Here is a 21,138-nt window from a genome sequence, read left to right as displayed (position 1 = left end):
TACTGTTGTGTGTATATTAAAACGTATTTGTGTTATAAACGAAAACGGTGTGTATCAATCATAAACTGACTATATATTGGCATGTATTTAAATACTAAATCCAAAGTACAATTTAACTACTAAATTTACATTATCAGTTAACTCGGCTTCGCACTATTCGAAATTCTAATACGTAACACTGATAATTAATTAGAAAGCACGAGAGTAATTTCCATATCCCTGGTTATCTCGTAGTTACATTGTAGTCACTAAAATAAGTTATTTGATAGTTAATTCGTAAGCATTAAAATAAGGTCAATATTTCTAATTACCTGATAATCAATTGGAAACCACCAGAGTAATTTCCCATCCCTGATTATCTAGTAGTTAACTAGTAAGCATTAAAATATGTTCCACATCTCTGGATATCTGATAATTAATTAGAAAGCACCATAGTAAGTTACATATATCTAGTTGTTTGATAGTAACTAGTAAATACCAGATGAATTTCCATATTTCTAATTAACTGATAATTAACTAGAAAGCAAGAGATTATGACCTATAACGCTGTTTATCTGGTAGATAAATGAAAAGAGCCAAACAATTCCATATTTCTAATTATCTGATAAATAACTAGTAGTAAGTTTCATATCTCTAGTTATCTGACAGTGACTGGAAAGCACTACAATAAAGTTTATGTTTTTAATTACCTGATAATCAATTGGAAACCACCAGAGTAAGTTTCTTATCAGTGGTTATCTGATAGTTAACTAGTAAGCACTAGAATAAGAACCATATTTCTAATTTCCTGATAAGTAACTAGAAAGAGTCAAAATACGTCCAATATCGCTGGTTATCTGATACTTAAGTTTTATATTTCTAATTACCTGATGACTATCTATACAGCACCAGGATAATCTGACAATGACTGGTACGCACCAGAAAAACTTCCATATCTCTGGTAGTCTTACAATGACTGGTAAACAATATAGTAAGTTCCATGTCTTTGGTTATCTGATAATTAATTAGAAAGCACCAGAGTAAATTCCATATCTGTAGTCGTTTGACAGTTGTTAGGTCCACAGTAGGTTTCATATTTCTAATTATCTGATATCTATGTATTTAACGGTCTAAATAAATTATTAATTAATTAAAGAGTACCAGATTAAATTCGATATATCTGGTTATCTGAAAGTTAACTGGTGTGCTCCAGAATAAGTTCCATGTTTCTAATTTACTGATACTTAAGAAGAAAGCAACAGAGTAGGTTTCATATCATCGGTTATCTGATATTTAACTATTGAGCACTAGAATTAATTCGATAATTTTATTTACCTTATAATTAATTATAAAACACCAGAGTAAGTTCCATATCTCTTGTTGTCTGATAGTTAATTAGTAAGAACCAGAGTCAGTTCCATATTTCTAATTTCCTGAAAATTAACTTGAAAGTAACATAGTAAGTTCCGTATTTCTGGTTATCTGATAGTTACCAGGTAAGCACCAGAATAAGTTCCATATTTCTAATTACCTGATAATTATCTAGAAAGCACCAGAGTAGCTTCTATACATTGGTTACATGATAGTTACTATAAAACACCAGAAAAACTTCCATATTTCTGGTTTTCTGACAGTGACTGGTAAGCATCAGATAAGTTTCTTATCTCTGGTTGCCTGACAGTAACTTGTAACCACTAGAGTAAAGAAAGAAGAGAAAAAGTTGACCATGTTCACTTTTGTCTTGGCAGTTTGGCTGTTCCACAGTAATAACTGTATATATATATGTCAGATGTAAAAGCTACCGACATTTTCACTTCTAATGTAAAAATATATGGGTGGGACTATATGGAGCTCTTTATCTTGTTTTGAACTGTTAATAATAAACACGCACACACATATATATATATGGATATTTATGTGGATGTATACAATAAGTACCTTTAAACAGTTTTTATATACATGTTCTTTTATGAATTGTTCTGAACGGTCCATAATAAACACTCATATATATATATATATATATATGAATATGCTTGTAGGTGTGTATATTAAGTATCTGTAAACAGTTTTTATACACAAATCCTTTCATGATTTGCCCTGAACAAATACAAACTACATTTAATATATGCATGTAGTAGAGATCTTTTAACGAATATTCATAGGCACCATGATCTATCCAACAGGTTTGCACACGTTGTAGAAATGTATCCTGGAACAATTACGCTAAAATTAAAAGCCACATTTATTATTATATGTCTGCTATATCTCATGACCGATAATTACTTTTTACGCTGTAGAGTTTATATTTGGTAGGTGTTTTAAGTGCTGAACTTGTGAATTCAAGTCAAATTTTGTTTCTTTTATCATTCCATAATTCATAAGAGTCATATAGTTAGCTGTTAAGAAGTTCTGTTATTGCAACTGGAGGTACCATAACAAGCACTAGACTAATTCAAGTCTCACTTTACAAATTCTTAGAATATAGACTACGAAACAATAGGTTTTTAAGATTATTCAAATGTGTATATTAATACTAAAATCTCTAGAGGAACTGCTATGACGTTGATCCTTGCTTGGTTGTTTAGGGATGATGTGAGAGTTTGATTAAAGTGGATATTGCCAGGCGCCTGTCTTGCAATGTACTCGAATTTCTGAAGTTTAAGTTACTCTCGGTTATAGATAGGAAGATGTATCAAAATAACGTTTTCTATATGGTTATATGAATAAGGCTATATGACAAACCAGTTAATATATAAAAAGGTTTTTGCTTGTTTTTTGTAATGCAAAGAGCTTCACAATGAGCTATCTGTGTAGTGCCCACAACGAGTATTTTAGTGTTATAAGCCGACAGACTCACCGCTGAGCCACTGAGGAGCACACACACACACACAAAGAATAGCAAAATCTAAATAAATTTAATAAATAATTAAGATAAATAGTTAAATTAGGAGGCTATATTTTATGAAAACTCACATATGTTTCACGCTGGACTAAAATAACATCAAAATTGAACTTTGGTAGGAATATTGTGCACTTTAATGAGCAAAACGGGACATAAGCTCCACTTTTTATCAGGGATAGGAAGCTTAAACTTCAGTGTTTGGATGTTACCTTAACCCATAATTAAGTTCTGGCTTTTTTAATATACAATAATTAATTTATATCAGCATTTCTGTGTCTCCTTTAAGACACTACAGTGAAAAGAATATGCTTAAAACATTATCTTCGGTATTGTTTGGCTTGAAAACAACAAGAGGGAATCCTCAATAGCCGCGAGTAAAAAGAGACAATTTTATTTCGAAAGATAGATAAGTAAAAGTTGTTTACCAGTGTGAAGTCTTGTGTGTTGCTGGACATGGGACAGCTGTTTGAACCTTCGGTCACAATATGAACATTTGTAAGGTTTCTCCCCGGTGTGTACCCGGATGTGCTGGGTCAGCTGATGATTGGAGGAAAAGGATTTCAAACACTGATGGCATTGATGTGGCTTGATCTCTCCTCTGTGGGTCTCTCTGGAGTGTTGCTGCATGGCAGATTTGTGTAGAAAGATCTGGAATAGGAAAGAGCGTACACCAGTTTGTATCAATGAAGCAAAAACAGATGTTTCTTTCTATGATATTGGATTGTTTTTTCATACTTCCATGAAAAGGTGTTTCTATATGTAGTGTAACACCTTTATATTATTTATCAACAGCCAATACTTCCTTCCTTTCACTTTTTTATATCTTGTAAAGTTTTACATGACATTTTCTGGAGAAATGTTTATACAAAAGGATCAAGAGAGGTTTGTGCATCATATCAGATTACATGTTCTAAACTATCAAAAAGAATGGATAATTTATTACTCTACCCTTGTACTCCTCTCTAGTGGGTACAAATTGATGTATTTTTATTTTATTTCTTATTATCATTTTTTGGTAGTTTGGTTAGAATATATTGAAGTTTAAGCTTCCTATCCGTGACAAAAAAAGATCAGCAAGAAATTACCGTCAATACGCTTTTGTGTCAATTTTCTTTTATACTCAGAAACATTATGTAAGTAAATGATGAAATACAATAATTGGTCAGAATTAAATCACATTGATCATATTTCTAATTATAAATTATTCGTCGTTTTCCTATAAAGAGTACATTTCTAACAGCTGGTAGATACTAGGATCCACATACTTTAAAATTAATATATTGTTATATGTAACTAGCAAAAGCAAGGACCATACTCGTAAAAGTACAGTTCTTACGCACAGTAATCTGGAGCAGGATAATGATAAGACAGAGTGAAATAAATGCAGACAATGAGATCTCGTGTCAGTTACGTTACGGAATGCAAGATATATATACAAAAAAGTCCAAATAGAAATGTTGATTAATTTTTGACAAACAATACAACTGAGTTAATGGTAGAAGGGAATTTAGCTGTTATGTTGATTTATGGTAGGTATAAGTACAAGGAGTTGTTACAACATATTGTTTGCATATGGCCAATAAATCATAATTTCTGCGAGTTATCCGTTAAAACCACAAAAATTCCTACTGAAAGCTCAGTATATAAAAGTATCTTGAAGATAGACTGTCAAGCTTGCTTCTCGTGCTTTTCTTGTGACGTTATAACACTTAATGGAGGGTTTTTATGTATTAGCTTTCGTAAACAAAGCCATTTTTTAAATTGCTGGAAAACAAAGCATTGCGAATTTGAGCTATTAAGTACTTATAAAAGTCAACATGTTTCAAAAAGTATGAATGCATTTAAGTTCATAGGTTTCTTACTGCTCACGTGGTTGTAAATAGTAAACGAATGATGTGTTACAATAACAAGCAAAAATGAATAATTTCTGTTATTTTTAAAGACGTTTTATAGGTAGTTGGATGGTTTGCATGGTTAGATACCACTGTAAAACATTTAATAATGCTGTTTACGGCATGCATATAATTTATAAAAGAACAATGAACTCCAGATATTACGGTAATACAGTCAATATTTAAAATATGTTATACAGAGCAGTGGCGGATATCGGGATATTTATAAAAATCCACATTTTTGCAGCTCTTTTATTTCCTCAAATTACCAGAAGTTACTATTATCAAAACTCACGAAACAGTGAATATAAGAAATTTAGATAATGATCTCTCGTCCGCATTACTGAGCGTCTAAACTTCTGAATCAAACATTTCCGAAAAACAAAACTTTCTCAGTGGTTATCCTAGATAGTCCCTACATTGGCAGAAGTCAATGTAAATAATGTAATAATCAGAAATAACACACCAAAGAAGGTTTTATAGAGAAAATAGGAGATTTTGTACGTAAAAATTCAAGTTCTTAACCCTCTCAAATCTAAAGAGTAATTTCATAACAAAGTTACTGTTTTTGTCACTCTTTCCAAAGACTTCCTATATTTTTCAATTCATTGGTATACATTTTAATTTTAAAAGACTGCTTATACCAAACTAGAGATATTGATCTCCAAGTTATAAAATTTTAATATCTACCCTAAACAAATAGACTTAAAATAAGACCCAAAACTCGAGCGCTTTCGAATAATTGACTATTCTTCTTCAGGAGAACAAAGAACCCTAAACAAATAATATTAAGTTTCACTTGTATGAAAAATAACGAGGATTTCATTTTTGATGAAAATGTAAATATTAAATAAAGTACACTTTGATCTAGTTATTTGACAAATTTTGTAAAGCTTGCTTTTATGTGTCGCACAACTCGCTAATGTATTTTATGAGTTATTAAGTATGATCTAACTCATGTACATAAATCCGTTGCCACATTTCACTAACGGCACTGTAGTGAATGTTCAATATTACTCGAAAATTAGCTGCTGTGTTATGTTTTTCCCAAGAAAAGTAGAACGTTGCAATGATAACGGCTTTTCTATGCCAAAAAAATATTAACGCTTTGAAATGTTTGGAACCGAACTGAAAGTAAAACAAAAAATACTCCACCAATAAGTTAGAAGTATTTCCCCCAAACATTACAATAAATTTACTAAGATATTTTTCTATGTTGAATTAAAAAACAAACGAGCCGTGAAATGCCTCATAAGATAATTTAGCAGAAGATGTGTAAAAGAGTTTTTGAGGAATAAAAATTACAATATTAACAAAAAATAACACGAAACTCATTTTAATTGACAATCGAGAAGGAATTCTACGATAACAAACAATTATTACTTACATGCAGATATCTTAAAATCACCACTAAGGTACAATTTACAGAATCCCCGTGTAATTGGCTCATGTACAGGAACAATTAACTTCTGTACATTAGAGATGCTGAAACTAGCTTTGGTACGTTGTAACAAAAATGCACTGTAGCGTTTGAACGGCATACTAGATAAACAGACTATTGAGAATGGCTTCTGAAATAATAAATACAAGTATATGCTACTACACAACAACATATATTACTTTATTTGATGGAAAACATAAACATACAAACATATCAGTTTAAAAATAGAGAAAATAAAACTGTCCAAATACATGTGGAAGATAAGAAAAACTGCGCATACTTAGGAAGATAGGAATAGATAATTAAACATTGAGAACTTGGTGTGTGTGTTCCTATGAGTTCTAATTTTGATCCCCAAATAAAATCTAAAATATGAATAAAATTAATCAAACTGTTTTTCACAATCTTTTCTGATGAATAAGCAAGGAAGTCGTTTTTTGATAAAAATTGGGGTACAGAAGAGCAGTGAAAACAACCATAATAATGAACATAAACGCAAGAAGAGAAAGTAAGTCTACTATCAATATATATATATGTGTGCGTGTGTGTGTGTATACATAAGTACATTAAACACCTTATACATATGTAATTCACGTGTATACATACGTACATTAAACACCTTCTACATATGTAATTCACTACTGGAAATACAAAACGATAATAAAGAAAAAGATAGATCTTCTTTAAGTCGACGAGATAGTGTTCTTGTACCAATAACTGTTGTACTATAACGTTCAGATTTTATATAGATAATTCATAAAAGGATAAAACGTCATTACTAACACAAAGGTTTCGAGTAACATATATAAACCATTACATATTCGTACAGTGTAAAAGTAAACACATATCTCTTATTACTACCAAACTGTGAATTACCTATCTATACTATACAGTATAGAGCTAAACACACGTCTCTGTCTTATTACCTCCAATCTGACACTTACTTACCTATGCTACGACTTCAAAGTAAATTTGTGTGCATATGAGCTCTGTCCTCATAACTCCGAGATAATATTTCATTGGATAGTTTAAATAGTTTGGACCTATACGTAAGTTGATGCCCAACTCTTTTAACATTGACCGTAAAGCTATCTTGGTAAGTTATATGGTGTATTATAGTAATTCCTTTTATCACTTTTGTTGATCTTCGTTTCTTTCGTCATCATGTGGGAAAATATGTATATAATTAGATATTACAATATAACATGCATGATTAACAATAAAGTAATAAATGAATTGTTTCAGGTATAACTCTTTAAGCTCGCAGTTCTTTCCATTACCTTAGAAATGCTTCTTCTTTGAATCATTTTTCAAACTTTATTCTAATATGAAAAAATGTAAGTGATAATAAAAAGAGACGTAATTACATATAAGCCATTTAAACGTACTAAATCAGTTTAAACCCTGAAGTCAAGTTTAAACTCTAATTGTCATGTAACCAATAAGACTGTAAAATCAAAGTAAACATGTTTATATTTATTAAATACTTACGATATTGTAAAATAGTCAAAACGTCATGATTTACGAAGGTTTTTTATTTTCATATACATATTTAAACATATATATATTGCACAACACACAAAGCAATTAACGAACACTCGGGATTAATCATATTATAACATGGCAAAATCACTATTATAAAATCGGTTTAGTGTTATGCAAATAAAGCATCTGATGATTAGTCCTGGAATACGAAGTATAAATGACTTGTCATTTCGCCTATGCAATGTTTATATAGTGGTCTCAGACATTCTTATCTTAGTTGTCACTTAGAAGCGAATTACAGAGTTTAAAATGCTTCAGATTATTCATAAACTATGGATAGACCTCAATGTTGAATTTCACTCATGTGGAAAGGAAGCCACCTATCACAGCAGGCTGGTGCGAATTCGCTGACACTGTCTCACACGTTAGTAGAACGAGTAACTGCTTCCAAGCCAATTATATAGTTACTTGGACACATATACAAAACATACCACAATACACAACTTATGTAGACTGATTGCCAACTGTCGATTTGGCCGAAGTCGTAGAGCTTCGAGAGTGAGTAATATTTTACAGCCTCAACTTGGCACTATATCATTGAACAACGGTTAGGAACAAACTACATAAAGTTGTTTTATACGTCAGTTGCACAATGACATGCAGTCCGTTCATAGCATGTCACAAAGAAACTCACTTTAATGATGCCAAGGGCAGGTCTAGTGGCAAATATAAAGCAGTATTCGTTTTACAGATAAGTTTCACTTCACTATGCAGTCGCACAAATAGGCGTATATTCATTTTGAGATAACCTAGGACTACATCCATTCAGAAACGTAACACACATGGCTGTGGATAAAGTATTCTGAGTACGGGGTGGGTAAAATAATCATTGGTATGCTCACAGACCTCTGTATCCTGTAAGATATACCATTAATGACACACATTATTGAGATCAAGTCCTATATTCCTTGATGTCGCCATATGGTGGTACAGATGAATATGACATCAACTTAATAGAGGATAATCAGCAGAATAGTGAATGGCAAATGGAGAGGAGTGCATGCCTATCGGGCTTCAAGCCGATCGGCATGTTCATCGAATGCTCTTACGGGACACGCAGAATCCCTTCAAGTTATTCCACACAACATGTCATGGAATTCAAGTAGTTCTTTAAGTAGAACGATATTTTAAGACCTTATCAACACTCGCATTTTAAGCATTAAAGATCGGTGGCAGTATTATATATATATGTTTTGGTATAGTTGACTATACAGCTATGGTCATAAAATCATTTTTCATTTACTCATCCACTTGAGGTTATCAGCTCCAAAACGAGCAGACGCATCTCTGTCCTAAGATATATCACGACAATTAAAGAAATAGTCATAATTAGTCATTCCTAGTGATTTTCTACTGTATTTCTATCTATGTACACAATAAGCCTCGAAGGATAGTATCCAATTAGTTACAGTATTTCACATCGATGTAGCTGTAACCTGCCTCACTCATACTTTCGCACGCAGTAAATAGAAGAATTGTTTGTAATTAAGCACAAAGCTACACAATCTGTGCTCTGCCCACCATGGGTATCGATAGTAGCGTTGTAGGTCCGCAGACATACCGCTGTGCAACTGGGGGCTAAATAGAAGGAAGGGATTACTATTATTCACGACGTTCATGTATAAATCCATATAAATCTTTAATGTTTGTAATTCAGGCTTTATAGGTGTTCTATTATTCTAAAAATATTTTACTGATTTCATTGGAGCAGTTTTTCGCGTTACACCTACATAGAATTCAGTTATCAATGTTTTAAAGCAACAACATCATAAATTTTCCATATACTAATATCATATAATGTTAGTTTGATATGTTTAGCGAGATGATAAATGTAAGAATGTTTTAGCATACATTAAACGTCAAGTTATTCAACCAAGCAACAAAACTGTTTACCGAAATAAGCACTAAACATTACAAACACTACGATATTTTCTAAATTACAAACGCATTCTAATCTATCTATCTTTATATAAAACGTCTGCATAATTACCTCTGCTCAGTGAAAATAACAATAAAGTATATTATGTGATATTAAGTTTTTAATATTTGTCTTTTTACTTAAAAACATTCAGAGTGAAAATCTGTCGAATATGTGCAGGATTACCACAAGACATTCAAGACGCTTGATTTCACTGATAGTAGTCATACATACAACCGCGTGTACGTTGAAAAACAGAACTAGTTCGTGTATTGGGTATGAATCTCAGTGTTTGTAAGAATGATTACAGTAAGCTTACATGAAGAAACCACGGGAGCATTTGCAGAGAAAATAAAAATCGAAATTTCTGCATATTTAAACAAAGTCTAAAAAGCCATTGAGTATGTAGTTAAGATTAGAGGCTTATGTTTCACTATTACGTGAATAGCAATGTATTAATCCTGAAGTCCCTTAAATCTTTTAGGTAAAGTAAAATATTCTTAAAAGTGTATGAGAAAATTAACTGTGAATACGGACACCGATGGCTCACCTACAGTTTGTCGCAAAAACGCGTTCAGCACTATGAGGCCATTGGCGCGTTAGAAAAATGACGCCATGGTATTGTTCGGTCAGAGAATTATAGACCAAGAGTTGTCGGTAGGAGCTGTTGACTAGCTGAATTCCCTCTAGTTTAAAATTAGGGAGGGATAAACACAAATAACCAATTGTATAGTTTGGCGTGAGAATTATAAAACAAAAAATATTTACTCCAAAAATAAAATTTTAACTTTTGTTTTTTTGATAATATATTGTCAAAAGCTCAGGAAAATTTCATGCAACCTGTAATCCCCCCTCCTCCAAATGAACCGAGATTCGGGGTGTGTATTTTTTCATACTAGATTATTAATGTCTAGATCATCTTTGTAACACAAGTAATATTTACCCCAAAATTAAATATTAACTTTATTAGTTCAGGCGATATACTGATATGAACTCGGTATAATTTAAATTTTTGACTATTATCCAAATGAATTGAAATCCAGCACATTTGGACTTAAGTCAAACTACTGATGTCTTTATTAGCTAAGTAACACGGGGATTTAATATTAAATTGTTAACTTCAGCTGTTCTTTTGTTAATTACGTCTTTGTTAGAACCACAAGTTCGAAAGATACTTCTGATTTAGAGTAGTGTTAATTGTTTTCGTAATTTTATCGTAACAGCGTTTAAAGCAGAACAGAAATGTTTATTCTAATAATTCGTTTCAGATGAAATAAACTTTAGTTTGAATAAAAGTAATGCCCTGTGCTCCTACTATGTCCATTATGTTGCTCCTTTAATTTTTCAGTGCTTTCTTTACATTGAAATATTATAAGCTTCCTTCCAGACTCCCACCCCCCCCCCAGTGGCACAGCGGTATTTCTGGGGACTTACGACGCTAGAAACCGGGTTTCGATACTCGTGGTGGGCAAAGCACAGATGACCCATTGTGTAGCTTTCTGCTTAAAACAAACACTCTGTATATTAGGCTATAGTATGCACATGTTGCAGTTTAGTGATGACAACAGTTTCATTCTTAAAATAGATAAAAAATATGTTGATATGGCGATTAATAAAATTACTGAATTGTTCTAATTGAATGATGTGGTTGTCTTCTAAGTGATGCTATCAAATATCATAAATTGCTTAGACATCACTGCCATGGGCGTTTAAATGGTGATAAATTAATGCAATTGTACTATCAGTTGTTTGTGCATTTGTTTTGTAACAAAGCCACATTGGGCTATCTGCTGTGTCCAGTGTGGTGAATGAAATCCCGGATTTTAGCGTTGAAAGTCAGTAGGCTTACCATTGTCTTATTTGTTAAAACGTGATTTAAATATAGCAAAAAAAAAAAAAAGAAGAGAGAAATATTTCGTCAATTATTTTGTGAAAATAAATATACTGGTCCACATAATATATCAGCGAGGAGCAATAGTTGTTGCCCCTCAGGGGCACAGTGGTATGTCTGCGGACTTACAACGCTAGAAACCGGCTTTTGATACCCGGTTTGTTACTAGGGTGCAGAGCACAAATAACCCATTGTGTAACTTTGTGCTTAACTTCAGACAAACAATAGTTGTTTACTAATTGTAGTTGTCTGTTACAATCTGCAGTTTTTACAGAAAAAAAAGGATTTTTGATTTTATCTCAAATTTTTTAACTTCTTAATCTACAGTACAGTTAGAATTAGGTTAGAGAAAATATGAGATAAATATAAAGTTTTACAAAAAAAACATTTTATAATATAATTAAGGATGTTTTAGAGGATATGCAAACGAAATATTAGAACTTTAATATAAAAAGAAGCACTTTTATTCTTAGCATGAAACCACCTTCCACTCAGGCTGACTCAGTGAAGACTTCGTAAATTAACAGTCAAATCTTTAGCTGAAAGTAACATATTAAAAATTCTATTTTTTTGTGTACAACATATTGTAATGTTTACTAAAAGCTCAACAAAGTTCATGAAGACACACTTAGTGTATTCAGAGTTATGATACGTATACTTTTAGGATAACGGTGGTTACAAAATCGATGCATTTTTTTTCTAACTAGCACAAGATGTTGCTGATCTTTATCAAAAATGAAAAAATCTACTTGTCATATGACAATCTATGTTTTTCCATTAAAACATTGTTTATGAGCAAATACTGTTTTCAGAACTGCTTGTGAGAAAAAATTAATACAATAAACTTATCTGCGCATCATTAAATTTGAACTTATAGACTAAATGAAACGCAGCTAATGAACAACTAGCACTCATCGCTAACCCTAGAGCTTCTCTTGTCTTACCGAATAGTGGGGTTTGGCCGTCACTCAAAATACCACAAGCAAAAGCTTTAACATAATGGCATTTGTATTACTCATAAAATTATGGAGAATATAATTAACTGAAGTCAGAGTAAGTCTTCAGGATTATTAATTTTTTTGGAGGGGGCGGGGAACAACGTCGATCAACATTTATATTAATGCTTTGCATATTAAATCACTTTGACTCTGGCCATCTCGTTAGGCTGTGATTGCGCAGACTAACAACTTTCACCCTCCTTTTGTAAATTAGTTCAAGAGCAGATGATACCTAAAACTGAATTCTTCCAGGAGTTTTGATTACAGGACTTCCTGACACAGCCTTCTTTTATTCCGCGATTATAAAAGTATGAAAGGCATGATATTTCAACGTTTAAAAGGGTGCTGCTTGGTAAAGAAAATGAAGGCATGATTACAGCGGGAAAATCACACGACTAGTTACCAGACTCGCATCGAGGTTGCATATTTTTCTAAATACTTATACACCAAATTTCTTTATGTATCTAGTCACACGCTTAAGTGAATATCCTCATTTATTTACAAATTGTAAATGCAAACGGGAAATAAAACTGAATCATACGTAGACATCTCCAATGGAGGTCTATGCATTTGGGTTGCTCAAATAGACCCTTGAAAATTGGTGTCTGTGCATGGGTGACGAACTTTGAAAATAACATAGAAAAGAGGGAACATCGTTGATCTCCGAGCATTCTGAACATAGGGAAGATGGAACATCGTTGAACTCCGAGTATTGTGAACATAGAGAAGATGGAACATCGTTGAACTCCGAGTATTGTGAACATAGGGAAGATGGAACATTGTTGATCTCCGAGCATTGTGAACATAGAAAAGAGGGAACATCGTTGATCTACGAGCATTGTGAACATAGGGAAGATGGAACATCGTTGATCTCCGAGCATTGTGAACATAGAAAAGAGGGAACATCGTTGATCTCCGAGCATTGTGAACATAGAGAAGATGGAACATCGTTGAACTCCGAGTATTGTGCAAAAGTATCTTGCAGTGGAAGTTACGTTGCTAAGCATTTGCCATAATTAGGGTCATCACATAGTACGCCATTAGTGGTGGAAGAAAAGGCTGTAAGGCCTAAGCTATTATCCTTGTATCATTATCATAGATCGTGAATACCTCTTTATGCCACCAATGTGTCATCTGTAGATTTCTTGATTTTGAATTATAAATATATTTAGAATGTATACCTTTAAATATCTATGAGAATGGACAAAAAAGTGAGGTTAACCATTTAGAAAAGTAAATGCAATGGCTGTGAAATTCAACAAGTAAAGAAATAAACGTTTCGCACTATAAGACCCTAATAGTACATTTATTTATCTTCTCTGAATTATCTAACGAAACGTTCTCGTTTTAACATATTAAGATCTGTTTCTGTGATTGCACTATTATCATTGTGACTCGCCATTTTCAAGCATGTTGTTGGAAAACAACAGCGTATTTGTAAATTATTTAAATTTCATGCGAGTTTTATGGACAATCTAAACATATGTCATGCAGAATGATCTCTATTTTCTTTTCTTTTTACATATCGAATGAGCTTGTGATTTCTCCCAAACATATTTAGCTACCTGTCCTTCTAAGCCAGTAACTGACAAAATTTAGGGGTGCCTTTCTTTCTTGCTAAACATAAATTTGCTTCTGATAAAAGCAAGCTACTTACATAGATCCGGAGTAAATATCGACCCAGCAGGGATTATACTGTTCTTACTTATAAAGAGTAAATAAAATTCATTGTTTCATCAGTTCGTTATCCTTGTTGTTAGTGATGTTTTCGCCCATCATTCCATGAATTTAGTTTATAGCACTAATTTAGTGCCCAAATTTGTACGGCTTATCATCAAATGTACTTTCTACATACTGCAGTAAATAAGAAGTTTATATCCGAATATAAACTGTTCTTCTTAATACTGTAGTGCTTTATGAAAATATGAAGACTTTAAAATTCTTCAAATACTTAATAAAAGTTTATATTCTTTAAAGTTTCCTGATGTGTATTGATGCTTACATAAAAAAGTATTATATTAAATTGACTCAAACGAAAAAAAAAGATAAAAACAAACATACTACACTTCCGTGACCTAAATGGACAATACAACATGGTACTGTTTTGTTTTTACCCATGTATCAATACTTCTCAGTAATGTTTAGAGATTATACCATTATATTAAATAGTTCAATATATTTCTTATCAATATCTGTATTTTTCTCAATTAAATCAATTTGTAGACAATAAATTACTTTACGCTCGTGATGGTGGCTTAACGAGTTGTAGACGGCTTGAATATCATATGATTAAATTAATTTCTATTTCTGTCCCAAGTTATCAAAAACTATTGCTCATAAGAGTATCACAACGATAATATCAAAATTAAAGGAAAAAGTATCTAGCCATGAAGGACGTGTTAGAGATCATTACTTTGATATCATGGCTATTATCAGTGACATTCTGTACAGTATTATAATCAAAAAGACTTGTTTAATGACGATTTTTAAACATTCGTTAATCATGCATATTGTTAAATAACATTATGTTTTATAGTGTACCTCTGAAAGCTATCTGACATATGATAAACACCAGTATTTATATGTATTATTTAGAGAAAAGTTCTGCCTTTTAGGACTAAGCGGTAACATTGAAATATCATTTTTAAGCACAATTCAGATTTTCGACACTATATGGTTTGAGTTTTAGAAATAGTTTCTGTAGGAATAAATGCTTTCTAGCGAACGAAATGGAAATTATTATGCGTTAATAAAAGCAGTATGCTTGAATAAATAGGCTCAATTTCATTTCAAGAAGACATTTACAGAATTGTATTAATAAAAGTGTAAAACTAGGCCCATACTTAACTAATTAATACTAATTACTGTATAAATAGATAACCCAATAGGAGCAAGAGTGGTAAATAAAACGAACGAAATACTTTATTGTAGCACATAAAAGGATTACCCTTCAGAATTACTTATCTTTACGAATAGAACCAGAGCTCCATCTTTCATTTTTTAAAATAGAAACACAACTAAGCAAATTAAATTTTTAGACGACTCAAACATGAACAACCACTTCATTATTATAGTAAATAATTATATCACAACCAATCGTAGTATATATACACCACACTTCACACAACAACAGAAGCGGAATACGATTACACAACAAAATAACTTATCAAACCCATCACAATAACAGAAGTACAAGAAAACATAAAACTTTTGAAAAACAAAGCACCAGGACAAGACAAAATTCAAAACATATTATCAAGGAAGGCTCTCTGAGATTATTAGAACATCTCACATCTTTATACAACTTATCTCTAAAACAGGATACATACCAATCGCTTGGAAACAGGCCCATGTTCTTACGTTCCAGAAGGAAGAAAAATCAGTAAATAACCCTGAACATTACAGGCCCATAAGTCTAACAAACAATATAGGAAAAGTACTTCGTAAATAGTAGACTCATAAATTACCTTGAAACTAAATCAGTACTCCAGGAAATACAAAATGGGTTCCAAAAAGCAAGACAAAAAACAGATCATCTCATTAGATTAACGGGAGAAATGATACACGGCTTTAATAAGAAAAAAAATTACACTCGCATGCTTCCTAGATGTTGAAAAAGCATTCGATAAAGTATAGCACAACGGAGTCAGCTATAAACTGTCCAAATTGGGACTCCCCATAGAAATTATTCACTTAGTCAAACTTCTTGGACGATAGAAGCATCACCTACTCTGAGTGCTGCACTCCAGAGGCGGGTGTCCCTCAAGGAGGAGTACTTAGCCGTACACTGTCTATCATGTATGTCAGCGACATGCCTCTCAAAGACCCCAACCACACTTTTTACCCACAGTTCACAGATGATGTTCTAATCTGTAAGAGTGCCCCAAACCCAACAACAGTGACATACAATATACAACCACTACTAAACGAAATAGAATTGTCCCGCAATAAGTGGAGAATTAAAATAAATGGGCACAAAACACAAGTCATACTATTTACAAAATCGTACCAAACAAGCAAATTAATACCACAGTTATATCTAGATGAGACTTTCTTACAGGTAGCAATATCAACAAAATTCTTAGGGATTACATTTGACTCAAAATTAAACTGGATACCACACATTAATAGCATAAAAACAAGAATTTGGAAAAGAGCGAGTTACCTTAGGAGCCTGACTGGCAACAAACAAGGAGTTTCACCAGAAAACATATTAATAATTTATAGAATACACATAAGACCAGTCGTACAATATGCCTGTATAACATGGATAAATGTATAAAAAACACACATCAACAAATTACAGCAAATACAAAACTATATTTTAACGAAAGCACATAGAGTCTCACGATCAACAAATTCAGAATTTCTACACAATTATTCAAACATGTCAACACTATCTTACAGACTCATAGATAACTCGCTTCAATATTTTAAGAAAAATATTAATAAAATGAACTGATGAGCAAACTAGAGAGTTACATAATACACGATGAACCAAGTCCTAAGTACCTCTCCCCTCTAAACATCATAAATAAGAATCTTACAGGTCAAACAGTGCTAAGCTGACTGAATCCTAGACACTAACGTAGCTCTATTTTAAAAGGGTTTTGTATGTAAAAATAGGATTATGTGTGTGTGTGTGTGTGTGTGACTGCTAAGTGGAACTGTATTGTGAATACGGACTAATAGTGCGATCATACATAAGTGAAGCTAGTGAAAATATACAAGTTAATATTACCCCATGAATTGGACGTGGCACGAAAAGGGTATGTTAATTTAAAATGCGGGCAATGGACAAAATTTAACATACTATGAGTAATGCAACAACAGAGTAACAAGGGTTATTACCTAGGATTCAGTAACAGTGCAAACAAGATAACAATTCCAGAGAGGGAAGAAGAAGTCTACGCTGAACCTGACCCTCTCTGGTCAAAAACATGGACCGAATCTCGATGAAGAAGAATGAAGATGAAGAGTTTTATCAACCAACTAACACTTGAAGTGTAAGAACTGACAAACTTATAAAGAAAATATATAGTCACGTACTCGTTAAATTAATATATATATATATATATATATATATATATATATATGAGAAATTTGAGTATTCACAACTGTGTGTTTTATAACTTTCGCTTGATATCTGTATACAGTAGACAAATGATGATTATACAGTAGACAGCTGATCATTATACAGTAGACAGCTGATCATTATACAGTAGCCAACTGATCTTAGATAGCACCCAACTGATCATTACACAGTAGCCAACTGATCGTAGATAGCACCCAACTGATCATTATACAATAACCAAATCATCATTATATTAAATGGTGAGAAAAAAAGGTATCATATCCTCCAATTTTTTTCACACTTTTTGGTTTCTGTAAATTTTTTACGAGACGTCAACTGTGGAAGTGTCAGAACTAGTGTAAAACAGCTATGTTCATCGCGTGGTGTAAGATGACTCATATTTTAGTCATCCAAACGCATACATGCATCTTCATTAACAAACCAACCGTGACAAACTTATTACAGTGGATGATCAACAAATACTTGGAAAATACGAAAATATTCTTTGAGTAAGAAAACCTAGATTTAATGATAACGCCAGTGATGTACTTGATAAAAAGTGGTTACACAGTTTGTTTCCTGTTTTAATATTTGGTTGTACTCCCTCTAGTCTTGTAACTGCTTGACATCGTCGTGGCATAGAGTGCACGAGGGACTGAATGTAGGCTGGGGGTGCTCATGAGGACCAGTGTAGTGTCTTGGTCCTCTCTCTTCGAAGATAGTCCTTTACCTGAAGCAATGAAATAAAATCTAAGATTACTTCTCATTACACGTAGAATGAAATTTCTTCTTTATTTCATGCCCACTGCATAGCTTATATGAATATCACCAGCCTTTTTAGTCCTATGGTATGGAGCAGAATCATTTTGGTTATCTCCACTGAAGTCATCCCAAAATGTTGACTATAACAAGGACTCGAGGATCTCGATATACTTACCTTCATTGACACCCCTTTCAAAAAATGCAGTCATTCCACACCCTGGTCAGAGATGCATCCCGTATCACCTGACCTTGCGAATGATTCACAGTTGGATTCGAACGTGCTGGATGAAACTTTTCTCAACAACAACATCGTACAAAGTGCTTCCCATCAGACCCATTCAGGTTGAACTTTGAATCATATGAGATCACTTTGCTCTACATTGCTTCAGTCCAGTAAGTGTGCTTCCACATCTTGTTGGTGGAGAAGAGTTTCTTTCTTGACCATTTTGCTGGGAGACTGGCTGAACACAGTCGTGACCAGACGATGCACGTATTGACAGTGACTACTGAAGTTTTCTTCCATGCTCTTTTCAAATCTGTGGACGATAATCGACGATTTGGCAGGCACATGCATTTCAGAACACGATCGTCAGCTGCTTTCCTTTCCTTCCACCACTCCACACAGTCAGTCTCTCTATATTTCTGCACCCAAAGGCTCACAGTAGGCTTGCGTACAATGACTTATTTTTCCGTGGAGTTAACTCGCAACCCTTGGCCATGGTAGTATTACATGCACGTTGTAGCAGATAAGCTTCTAAACTGACTCTCAGTAAGAACCTATATCTATAGCAAACAAAAAACGACTGATGCAGCACCCAGACAGCATGTAAAAGCTGCTGATGTAATAATCAGATAGTATTACATCATCCATGAAACACATTTGCACTTACATGCATTAGGGTTTCAAAACAGATGACGGTTCAGGAGAACAGTGTGAAAAAAATGGGAGATGCAATAAATTTTTCCAACACTGTACACACACACACATATATATATGTATATACAAAAACCAACTGATCATTATACAATAACGAAATCATAATTAAACAATAGATAATTGATCATTAAACAATAACTAACTTATTGTTATACAAAATCCAACTGATCATTATTCAGTAGCCATCTGATCATTCATTAATTTCTTATACAATAGCTCACTAAATTAAACAATTTATAGCCGTGATGTAGCTAATAATAATAATACAATTTTCTTGACAAAAGTAAAAGCTTGTTCTTTACTCTGAGATTCATGGTTAGAGGTTTGTTATGAGATTGAATTATTGAAATAACGTATCAAAATCAAGATATTCAAAAACGTTTGGTTTGATCTCTTGTTGTTAAGTTTTACCAAATAATAAAAATATGAAGAATTAAATCTTTAAAAAACAAAACAAATGCAAATCATCTCATAACTAAACTATATGGATGTTTATCGGATATTAACTTTGATGTATTTACAGAATTCTGAGTGTTAGAGAATTAAATGGCCAGGTTCATAATAGTGATGAAAAGAAGCCATGTTGTGGTATGTATTAGAGACTAAAGCAGGTTTAGTTACATAGACATTTAGTATTTGTACGCATAAACGTTTTCTAACATGGTCTACAAATTATAGATGCAAGGCTATTAACAACTTCAAACGTTGTTACTTACTAAACAACAACAGGCTGAAGAATAAAGTAAATCCCCTACCTTGTGCATCATGTAATCCGAAGAAAACTGTCGGTTGTAAAAAGTTTCGAATACAGCATCTGATATTGCTACCGGAGATTCCACCGATGTCATCAGGCGACGGCTTTGTAAATTATTTGAGGCATTTGCATCTTGATGAGAAGTAGACATTAGTGGAGATATATTTCATACGAACATAAAGTGGACACTGGACACGTATAGCTGCAAACAACATCGGCCTGTTGGGTTGAAAAAGGACAAAGCTTGCACATGCATGCATGTGTATGCCAAAGGGGGAAACAAAACCCACCCCAAACAGTATATATAGATAACTGTACTTGTATACACAAGCGAATATACACGTTACCTGGGTTGAATGACAGCTCGAGAACATTTTTGACCAATGAAAACAGCGAAGCCTGGCGTCACATGTAGTGAAATGAACAGCAACGGTTTGTCTGCGAGAAAATAATATAAAAACTAAACCGGTGCGTGAGACGTGGGTTCAGTGACTGGCCAACGAAAACTTCGACCATGACTTTTGGGATTCCCCTTCCTTCCTGGCTGTTGCACTCACAGTTCGGCTTGGCATTTTACCATCTACAACGTACACACAGTCGTTTGTCTGATTCTTTGCCACGTATGTGAAACTTAGATTTACAATCGTAGTTTTTAAGAGCATTCGAACTTCTACATATATACAATAGTTACATAAACTTCTACATATATACAATAGTTACATAAACATCGTTTCATATACGATAACTCCTATTATATATTTATGCATATGTTACCGACATTTAATTATACACATCTATACATGTGTGCAATACCAACAGTTAATAATATGCATAAGTTAATGTTCGCTACTAACACTCAAAAATGATTACAAGTGCATACATATGATAGAGTCAGTCAGACCTACACAATTATGCACGCTTTAAACCGATAGTTATACTTATATATACATATATATTTACCGTATTTTTCGGAATATAAGCCGCACCCGTATTTTGAAGACAAAGTTTTTGGGGAAAAAAGCTACAGTCGCATTTGAAAGATTTT

At 33.1% G+C, this 21,138-nt stretch overlaps 1 protein-coding gene across 1 annotated transcript in view; it reads right to left on the bottom strand.

Moving 5' to 3' along the window:
• The window catches only part of LOC106460885 (zinc finger protein 384-like), a 115,451-nt gene that overhangs the window by 42,195 nt on the left and 52,118 nt on the right, over positions 1-21,138 (bottom strand). The window contains exon 3 of the mRNA XM_022387690.1: positions 3,307-3,529. Within this exon, the coding sequence (XP_022243398.1) occupies positions 3,307-3,529 (223 nt within the window). The remainder of the gene's footprint in view (positions 1-3,306; positions 3,530-21,138) is intronic.

Source organism: Limulus polyphemus, unplaced genomic scaffold, assembly GCF_000517525.1.
Source record: "Limulus polyphemus unplaced genomic scaffold, Limulus_polyphemus-2.1.2 Scaffold856, whole genome shotgun sequence".
Classification (NCBI taxonomy): Eukaryota; Metazoa; Arthropoda; class Merostomata; order Xiphosura; family Limulidae; genus Limulus; species Limulus polyphemus.
Note: the sequence above shows the minus strand (reverse complement) of the source record. Positions and strands in the feature narration are given on the sequence as shown.